This window comes from Lolium perenne, chromosome 2, assembly GCF_019359855.2.
Source record: "Lolium perenne isolate Kyuss_39 chromosome 2, Kyuss_2.0, whole genome shotgun sequence".
NCBI classification, from domain to species: Eukaryota; Viridiplantae; Streptophyta; class Magnoliopsida; order Poales; family Poaceae; genus Lolium; species Lolium perenne.
In genome coordinates this window covers 325,234,403-325,244,573 of record NC_067245.2, presented here as the reverse complement: position 1 = coordinate 325,244,573, position 10,171 = coordinate 325,234,403, and the positions used below count along the sequence as shown (strand labels likewise).

At 53.9% G+C, this 10,171-nt stretch overlaps 1 protein-coding gene across 1 annotated transcript; it reads right to left on the bottom strand.

Annotated features, from left to right (window-relative positions):
• Positions 1–7,743: 7,743 nt before the first annotated feature.
• Positions 7,744–8,802, bottom strand: LOC139835911 (uncharacterized). Its single transcript, XM_071825811.1, has one exon. The coding sequence runs from the start codon at positions 8,800–8,802 to the stop codon at positions 7,744–7,746; it is 1,059 nt and encodes a 352-aa protein (XP_071681912.1).
• Positions 8,803–10,171: the final 1,369 nt, after the last annotated feature.

Genomic DNA, 10,171 nt, shown 5'->3' with positions numbered 1-10,171 from the left:
CCCCAGTCCCCCGCGCTCCCCTTAAAAGCCCCGCGCGGGCCAAGGCAGAGCAGACCAAGCAGCGCACAGCAGAGCTAGCCGATCGAGAGGAGCCTGCACGGACAGCGCCGGCATGGACAAGAAGATGAGCGCCGTCGCCCTCGTGGCTGCGGTCCTGTTCCTACTGGTGGCCGTCCGCGTCGCCGGCGTCACTTTTCCCCTCGACTCCGACGCGGGTAATGAGTTGCATTCCCCGTTCTTCCTCCCCGGTTTCATTCGGTTTCATTCATAGTTCGTGTTTGCTTTGTGGCTGAATCGTAGTACATTTTGTGCAGCTGCAGCAGCAGCACCCGCGGCCGCCCTCCTCGACTGCCCGCCCTCTCCCTGCGCCCCCTGTCGCCCGTGCGCGCCGGAGCCGCCGTGTGTGAACGGCCAGCGGCAGCCTCCGGTCAGTGATCGGGCGGTCTCCGTGTCGGCTCGCTGCCCAGCGTGCCCGGCCTGCCCGCCGTTCAACCCGTGCCCTCCGGCGACAACAGACGGCAGCAGCAGCATCAGCAACATCGTCATCATCGCCAGCGTCGTCTCCGCCGTCGCCGCCCTCCTGACCGCCATCACGGCGCTCATCACCGCCCTCCGCCGCTGTCATCGCCGCCACGACGACTCCAGCGACGTGGAGTCTTCGTCGGCGGCGACGGTGTCCCTCTCCTCATCGTCGTCCGCCTCATCCTCGTCCGCCTCCTCTTCGTCCGCCTCCTCCTCGTCCGCCTAGGCTGCTCATGTCTAAATAGCTGCTACTAGTACAGCACTAGCAATCTCTACTTGTCCTTGAGTTCCGAGACCCCAGTTTCAGTTTATCTTGTGTGAGCAGTTTCAGTTGGCTTTTTTTATTATTACTACTACGTATTAAGGAGAAGAGTGTGTGCGCAGTGCGCTTTGACTTTGTCTCTCTTCTTTCCCACAAATGATTGTATAGGGAAAACCCTAGCCGCCGCCGCCAAGACCTCGCCCCGGCTGAGCACTCCACCCCCGCCGCCGCCGGAGGAAGCCGTCTCACGGCCGACGGCGCCGCCGTGCTGCAGCGGCCTCGCTGGCTTCGGCGCCGACGCGCGCCACTGACCTCCTGCACCGCCTCGTCCCCAGGGGAGACCGGCCTGCTTCCTGGCCCTCGCGCGCTGCTGAGGGGCTCATGCCCCGCCTCGACCCCGTGGAGGAGCGGCACGGCCCCCTGGCCTGGACCTCGCGCCGCGGCTTCACTGACCCGACCTCGACCTCAACCGCCTGTTGACGGCGCCGCCGTTCTGACACTCAGTTTGTCATCTAGTATTTCTTCTTTAATTCAAAATTGAGCTTGCTGCATACTCAGTTTGTCATCTATTTCTTCTTTGGTCTTCCTCATCTTTCTTGCATAGAAATTGCACAACATGAAATGCATGTTCCTGCAGGCCATGAAATGCTATATTTCTTCTTGTGCAGAATATAAGAAACATTTATTTCAGGCTGACATGTTTATGTTCTCTCCAAATGCAGAGATGAATAAGAAGCTCAGAAACATGTGCACACATGTGCGGAATGTAGAGATATTTATTTCAGAATAAGAAGCTACTGCCCATTCCCAAATGCAGAGATAAAAATTATGCATAGTTCAGAGTGGCATGTTTATGTTCATCATATACAAAGAAACATCTTTTTCCACATCAGATTGGTTTGTATCATGATGTTATGTTTACTGTACAACTGTTTTTATGTACAGCCTTATTTCATTGTTAGAAAGAGAAAAGAGGTTTTCGCATCGCTACTGTCATGACAGTCCTGTTAAGCTGCAGCTAGATACTGTATTTTTTTTTTGTTCACGTTACATTTTCCTGTAAATATGATCACTAACTTTGTATCATCAACATGGAATGGAATAGCTGGTGCCGGTGGGTGCAGTGATGGCCAAGGCAGTTCCAGCAAGGATGGAGGAAATGTTGAGAAAGACGCGGCATCAGGTACACATATTTGGACATTTTTTGGCTAACTCCTTCCTGTTTATAATTTTACGAGGTATATCATTTTTCAGATTCTTTTTTCATATATGTATAGTAATTGCATTAGCTTTTTCTCCGTTGGAAAAAATAGCCGATTCCTTGCTGAATATACGTGATATTCATGTCCAATCCTTGATCTCTTGTCCATGACGAAGAGTGTGCGTACAAAGTCATAATCACGACTAAACTGGTCTTGAACAGTGAAGTAATATGCTCATGTGTAACTTCTGTTTCTCACGGTCATATGCTCCTTCTGTTAAGAGTGAAATCAATCTTATGCAGCGCAACTTACCCTGAGGATTAGAATTGTTGGTAAGATTAAATTATTCACCTCGGTGTGATTAAACCATGCACATGCTTTTCTCTGTCTTCTCTTGTGCCTCCAGGCATCGGGGGGTGGTATTTGAGCTTCCACATCTATATATGCGCTTCCAGTCCCAGATCTCTCCCTCCGCCTCAAGCTCCTCGCCTCCGAGGACCTCCACCTCAAGCTCGTCGCCTCCTTGGACCTCCGCCGCCGCCTCCAGGACCCCGTCTTCGCCGTTGACGTGCGCAGAAGGAGTCCCCTCCCTTTTTTCTCCTCTTGCACACTCGTTATTCGACAGAATGACTGCAATATATTTTGTGTCTGTCTGAACTTCCGGATCACTCAGGGATGGCTTCTGTGACACAAAATCTCTTGTTTGGTTGGTAGTCGTGTGTGTTATTGGTCAGTCACGCACCCATGCTAGAGTTTGCGTGGTACTGGGATAGATCATAGCTGCACAACCTTCTCATTTTCTTCCGTCCCTCCTTGTAACCTCAACAGATGGGATATACTGGTGTGTGTGCTTGTGCTGTCCTGTATAATTTTTCCTTGTTCCATTTGAGAGCTTATTTGCTAGCACTAGTACTATCGAACTTTACTTTATTTTTTCCCCCCTGCCCAATTGAGAATTGTCTGTGCTGGTGACGGCTGTTGACATAAATTTCTACCTTTGGATTGTCAATTCTGCTTCCTGCTCAACTGCTCTAGTATTAATAGATGCTCTTTAGATTCATAGTAGCTAGGTAGGCTATGAATATTTCATGTCTTAGTCTGAGAGTGATATACTGCTCCTTTTGCTCCAGACGATGAATGGCTGGTTGTTGACCGACTGTAGGCACCGTGCCGAGATGGCCAGTGTCGAGTACTTCAACCTCGTGGACCTCTGGGAGAAGTACCACAAGTGGAGCGTGTACGGTGGGAGCTGCGTTGCAGATCCACGGAGGACCAAAGTAATCCAATACTACATACTTGTCGGGCATACAGCCATGCACCAATAAAGTCCTGACTCCACCTAGGTCCATTGCAAAATTTTGACATCATGTTGATTTCTGGATGTAGACTGAACCAGCCAGTTTTCTATTCCCTGTAGGTGTTTTGGTGAGGACTATAGCATGGACTTCTGGAGTGATGATGAGGACAAAGAGAAGATGTCAAGATCACATGTGTTCTTTGAGGTTCTCCTTATGGAAGGATCCCCACACATGCATAAGGTGAATTTCTATGTCATCTCTGCTAGTAGCTTATCCGGATTGTTTGCTTGGTAAATGAACTATCCCAGGGCTTTCTTGGATTGACATCGCTTAAGAGCGTTGACCTTTCACGCTAAAATGCGTTTAGATACGTCCACATCTGGACAAAGTTGCGACACTTATTTTGGAACGGATGTACTAGTATCATTTTGGCATGGCTTTTTAAATATACTTCCAGGGAAAAAATCGTAGTAGAGAGTCTAAACCAAGCCAGCTCTTTGAGCTTGACACTGCTCTGCATATTCAGAACTATATTAAACTCCGGAAATTCAATTCGGCTCCCGGGTGCATATGCTCCCTCTACCAAAAAATTATATTTCGAAATGTCGAAAAATTTTGAGAAAAAATTCTACATGTACATCTTCATGATATATATGCGTTCCTCAAGTTTCGTGAGGAACCAATATTTTTTGTGGTCTATGTAAAAAAGAGAAAATTTATCTTCTGAAAAACCTTGTTTTTAGCATTGAATTTTGTCTTTTTTACACAAGTCACACGACAAGTCGATTTTTCATGAAACGACTTTGTGAGCTCGTAGCACGTGAAGATGTACGTGTGAATTTCTCGTTTCAATTTTTTTGAAATTTCAAAATGTGTGTAACATGCTTTCAAAATAAAGGGAGCATATGCTCCCATGTGCCAAAACACCACTAACTCTCCTTATATTAACTATATTAGTGATGACACTTGCTGTTTCTGAACCACAGTAATCTGTTTTATGTGATTGATCCACATGTCACGCGTTGGAGACCTATGGTTCATACAAACTCCGAGCTATCTTAGCAAGCTGTATATGTTAGGTTTCGCGCATACTCCAGGCTATCTTAAGCAGTAGAATAGCCCCTTAGAACCTTTGCACTAGCACGGTCCATCCCATTCTCCAAGGCAAGTTTCTGAATTCTCCAGGGGCTTATTCTTAGATAACTGTGAGCGCTACTGCTCTTAAATGAAGTTCCACAATTAACTTAGCGTCTTTGCTATGAAAACAGTTTGGCTTTCTTGTGACTCATTGATCAAATAATCTCCTTTTCGAAGTGTGCATGTGTCCACAGAAATAGAAACTGTTTGTGCAGAATATACTCCATTTTGGTAACTAAAATGCACTTCATTTGTATGACCTTGACTTAGTAAAGTTGTGAGGGCAATGTGTTCAATTAAGAGGAGCACTTATTAGAAGGAACAGTTGATGCTAATTTCGCTCATAATTAGAAGGAATAGTCGATGCTAATTTTGCTCATGGAGCCCTTTGTGAAACTCGCAAGCCAGCGCAATCTAGTAGGCCTTTCTCCCACAGTTCTACCGCAAGTCACATCCATATTCTTCCCATGAACAGCGACTGATTTTCATCAAGTATTCCATCTTCTTTCTCAGCTGGAACTACCCTATGTTTCAGTTTATCCCTTGCAGTGTTTACCTTGTTGACTTACCCAAGAAGGCATCAATGAACTCCATATTACTGTCATCTTAATAATATTGTCTACTGTTTCATTTCTTGTCATCAATGTACTACATATTACTGTTTCATTCAAGATAAAATGTAGTAACTTTTTGCTGGAATCTGTCAATGTTGGACTAAGCTAGAGTTACTTTATGCTGGAAAGACACTGATACTAACTTGGAGTATGTTTCTTTCATCATCTTGTTTACATATGTTAGCTGATGTTCTGCTGTCCCCTTTTTCTGCTCCATCCCCACAACTTAAGTCACACAGATTGTTTTCATTGTCTTGTTTACATATGTTTTTCGAGAAAACGCAATAGACTATTGCGTTTCATTGCATTGGAAAGGTAGAGTTCAGATTTACAAGCCTCCTAAGAGGCCACGAGCGAGCCAAAAAAAAAAGAGGAAGACATATCAGTGTACATCCCAGGTTGTTGGCCATACATCCCTTAGGCCCTTGGCCCCAGCGGTAACCCACAGCCTGGCCTCATCCTTGGTCTTGTCAAGCAAGCTTTGCACGGAGGGTTTCGCCCTATCGAAGACGCACTCATTTCCGTGCTTCCAGATCATCCAGGGGGTCAGCAGGGTGACGGTGGCGAGCCCCTTGTGCATCGGCTTCGGCAGGTCTCTGTGTGTGTCGATCCACCAGTCGGTGAGGCTAGCCTCGCCGCTCGGCACTTGACAAGGCAGTCTAAGCCAGGACAGGACCTCATGCCAAACTTGCCGGGAGAAGGGGCAGGTCATGGTGAGGTGGTGCATCGTCTCAGGTAGCTGGTCACAGAGCACGCACTTGGCATGGTGCTGTAGCCCCCGGCGTGCCAGGCGGTCAGCGGTCCAGCACCTGTCCTGTGCTGCAAGCCAATGGTGAAACTTGACGCGCGGCGGCGCCCAAGTCTTCCAAATTAGCTTGCAGCTCTGGGAAAGGAGCGAGCCATGGAACAGGGCCCTGTAACACGATTGCGCAGAGTAGACGCCGTTTGGAGACCACTTCCAGACGAGGCGATCGCTGTCGGTGGCAAGCTCTGTGTGGGCGATGGCTTGCCAGAGGCAGAGGTATTGGCCGACCTCATGCACGCCCAGCACACCGTGGATGTCTCTGGCCCAGCTGTTCGCCTCTAGCCCGGCTGCGACTGTCGTGGTCTTGCGTCGTCGCTTGGGGACGCAATCGTACAGCTGCGGCGCAAGCTCGCTGACGGCGCGCCCCCAATCCACCGGTCCTCCCAGAATAAGGCTGTCCGCCCGTTCCCGATGGCCATCGAAGTTGACGCGAAGAAGACCGCGCGCTCTGCTGCCGGGAAGTGCAGGTCGAGGCCGTGCCATGCACGCTGGTCGTCCGTGCGAGAGAGCCACTGCCAGCGCATGCGAAGGGCGAGGTCGGTTCGCTCCATGTCGGGCACGCCCAGGCCACCGTGCGAGGTTGGTCGGCAAACACGATCCCAGTTCACGTGGCAGCTGCCACCATTGGCTTCTTTGCCCCCCTCCCAGAGGAAGGCGCGCTGGATCCGCTGTAGTTGCTTGAGGATCTTCTTCGGCGGGTTCAACACCAACAGTTGGTGGAGAGGGATCGCGCTTAGCACAGCCTTGATGAATGCGAGCCTCCCGGCCTTGTTCATGAGCTTTGCCTTCCAGGTGGGCAGTGCAGCCGCCATCTTAGCGACGAGAGGCTGCAGCTGCGCGGCAGTGGGGCGGCGAATCGTGAGCGGAATCCCCAGGTAGGTGAGGGGTAGCTCAACGACGGGGCAGCCCAGCAGCGCAATCGCCGGCGCCATACTGTCCGTATCCCGGAGGCGTGGACCAAAAAGCTCCAGGATGGCCTTGATTGCGACCACGTCGCTCACCGTAGGGTGGCAGAATAAGATGACGTCCTCCGCATAGAGCGAGAACGCTGGGATCTGGTGGCGGGGATGGAGTGGTTGCAGGATTCCCGTGTCAATGGCGCGCTGAACCAGGCGTCCGAGGGCATCGACGGTGAGGACGAAGAGCTGGGGCGATAGAGGGTCGCCCTGCCGTAGCCCTTGCCGGTGCCAAATGGGCGGTCCAGGGTCTCCGTTTATCAGCACTCTTGTGCTGGAAGAGGAGAGCAAGATGGCAAGCCAATCGATGAACAGGTCACTGAAGCCATACCCGCGCAGCACCTCGAACAGGAACGCCCAGGACACCGTGTCGAAGGCGCGCGCAAGGTCGAGCTTGAGCAGAATGCGCGGCGCGCGCAGCTGATGCAGCAGGCGCGCGGACTGCTTGACCAGCACAAAGTTATCGTGCAGGCTCCGCCCCGGAATGAACGCGTTCTGATTAGCGCTGATCAGCCGTCCGAGCTTAGGCGCCAACCGAAGCGAGAGCATCTTCGTGAACACCTTGGCGATCAGGTGAATCGGTGATGGGCGTGTCGCCGAGAGAGCTCGCGTCGGCGCGCTTCGGGAGCAAGGTCAACAGCGCTTGGTTGAGGCGGTGGAAACCGCGGCCACGAAGCTCGAAGAGTTGCTAGAAGACGTTGACGATGCCGTGCTTGACGATGCTCCAACACGCACGGAGGAATTCCGCGGTGAATCCGTCCGGGCCGGGGCCTTTGTGCGCCGGCAGCTGCTTCACCGTCTCCCAAATCTCATCCGCCGAGAAGGGCGCGACCAGGTCGTCCAGGTCGGCATCCGGCGCAATGAGGTGCTCCAGGTTGAGCGTGTGCTCGTGCATAGCAGCCGTGCCCAGCATGTCATCGAAGTGCGCGAACGCAGCCTCCGCCATATCAGCCTGCCCCGTGAGCAGAGAGTCGCCATGTTGCAGCGCGCTGATCATGTTCTTGTCGTCTGTAACTGCACTGGCGGTGGAAGAACGCTGTGTTCGCGTCCCCGTCTTTCAGCCAAGCGATTCTGGAGCGCTGCCGGGCGATAGTTCGCTCCAGCGAGGCAAATCCCAGGTACGCGACTTTGAGCTGCTTGTGTAGCCAGGACTCGTGCGGAGACAACACCCTATCCTCCTGCGCCGCGTCGAATTTGAGAATCAGCTCCCGGGCGATCGCGAGCTTGAGCTTGACGCCACCCACGGACTTGGCGCTCCAACTCGTCGGAGCACGTGCGGTGGCTTGCAACCGTAGCGTTAGCCGACGGAACGGGTCAGGATCATGCACAGATGACCAAGCCGTCGCCACCGTCTCGTGGAATCCATCCAGCCGCATCCAGAACTCCTCGAACCGGAACCGGCGGCGCGCGAGTGGCAGCGGAGCGCAGTCGAGCAACAGCGGGCAGTGGTAGGAGACCACAGAGGCCATGCACCGGAGGTGGCAGTCGGCGTGGGAATCCTCCCAATCGGTGGTGCAGAAGAACCGGTCCAGAAGCACCAACGTAGGCGGTGTTTGGCCGTTCGACCACGTGTACCTACGCCCATTTAGGTATAGCTCTTTGAGCGCAAGGTCGTTGAGAAGACGTCGGAATCTGGCCATCATCCGCCGGTTCAGGTTGTCGTTGCTCTTATCCTCGTCGCTGTATATGAGGTTGAAATCACCACATAGCAACCAAGGTCCGGGGCACTCCGCACGCACGTCGCGAAGCTCGCGCAAGAACGCAATTTTGTCGGCGTCGCTTTGCGGCCCGTAGACGTTCGTGATCCACCAGGCAGGGGAGTCGCGAGTCGCGGCCACCCTCGCGGAGAGCGTGTACGTGGAGAACTCGGGGTCAGTGATCGTCACAACCTGGCTCTTCCAAGCGAGCAGGATCCCACCACGCGTGCCAAGGGCTGGCAAGTACACATACTCGTCGAATGCAGGTCCTAGTGTCTCAAGCACAACCGGCGAGCAAATCAACTCCATCTTTGTTTCCTGGAAACATACAATCGTGGCACCAGAAGAGTCGATCAGCGTGCGAATAGCTAGGCGACGGACTCGCACGTTCAACCCATGCACGTTCCAACAAATAATCCTAAGACCGTGCTCCATAAGCGAAGAGGTCGACAGGAGAGGTAGCGCAACGACGCTAAACCCCAGCGGGGCTGCCCGACGGCAGCACAGTGATCGCGGGCGCGTCGACGTTCTGTGGCAACTCGCGGTCAACCAGCGCGGCGACGGCAGCGAGGACAGAGAACGGGATCGGCACGGCGAAGAGGCCATCGTAAGCTTTGAGCTCAGCGGCGGTGATCTTCTGGTTGGCTCCGATGATCCCCAGGGTGCGGAGGAGCTGGACCTGGGCGCGTCGTTCCGCAGTGGGTGGCGCTGCGTTCTTAGCGCGAGCAGATGTCGCAGACCTGCCCCGACGCGGCGAGAAGTTCAGCGGCAGCCTCCGTGAGCGTCGACCAGGGGTAGGGAGGGCGGCGGTGAGGTTTTTGGTGGCCTCAGCGAGAAATTCCCCCAAGGTCCAGGAGCGGGGTGTGGCACGGCCACGGTGGCGCAGCGTGATCGGCGGAGTTGCGAAACGAGATGGGTTGCGGGCCGTGGATGGCACTGCACTGGGCTGTGGCTGGCCGGGTGTTGGACTTGGCTCTCCGCGTGGTGCACTGGGGCATACATGGGCCGTGGGCCGCTGTAGAATCATCCTCGGGGGAGTAACCGTTGCATCTGCGTCTGCTACGTCGGTGGCGGGAAAACTCGTGCTGTTTGAGGTGCACAACCCTCATGCGTCGGCGGCGGCGGTCGGCGACGGCCAAGTGGGTGGCGGGCGCCGTGGTGGGGGTAGCGTCGCCAGGAGCCGGCAGGCGATCCATCCCAGGACCAACGTCGTCCTCTCCCAGCATGGAATCAGGCACTTCGCTGTCACAGAGCTCTACGGCCGTTGTGGCGCTCCGATCCCCATTCTCGATCGGGGAGGTTGCGGAGGGAAAGGCGTGGCCGCAGCTTTTGTCTCGGGCGCTAGGCGACGGGGACTGTCCCTGATCCTCTCTCGTGGGCGGGGGACCAGACGTGGGTGTCGATTGGCCATTGGCCAACGCAGCGGAGGCAGATCCTGTCGGGGAGGGGACCGAGAGATCCACAGCTTGACCGGCCCCATCTATGCCCTGGCCACCACTTTGCCTCTCCCTTCTTTTTCCCTTTTTGGCTCTACGACGAGGGCGGCGTGGCCCACGCTGACCAGGCCATGGGTCCAGCGATCTTAGCTTGTCGGAACCCGGGCGGGAGCGGCGGCCGTGGCCGCGGCCTTGGCCCCAGCTGCCATCGACGGCGACCCCATCGGCGCGTAGGGTGTGGG

Coding starts and splice junctions, on each gene's coding strand:
- LOC139835911 (XM_071825811.1), bottom strand. CDS start 8,802: ATGGAGTTGATTTGCTCGCCGGTTGTGCTTGAGACACTAGGACCTGCA.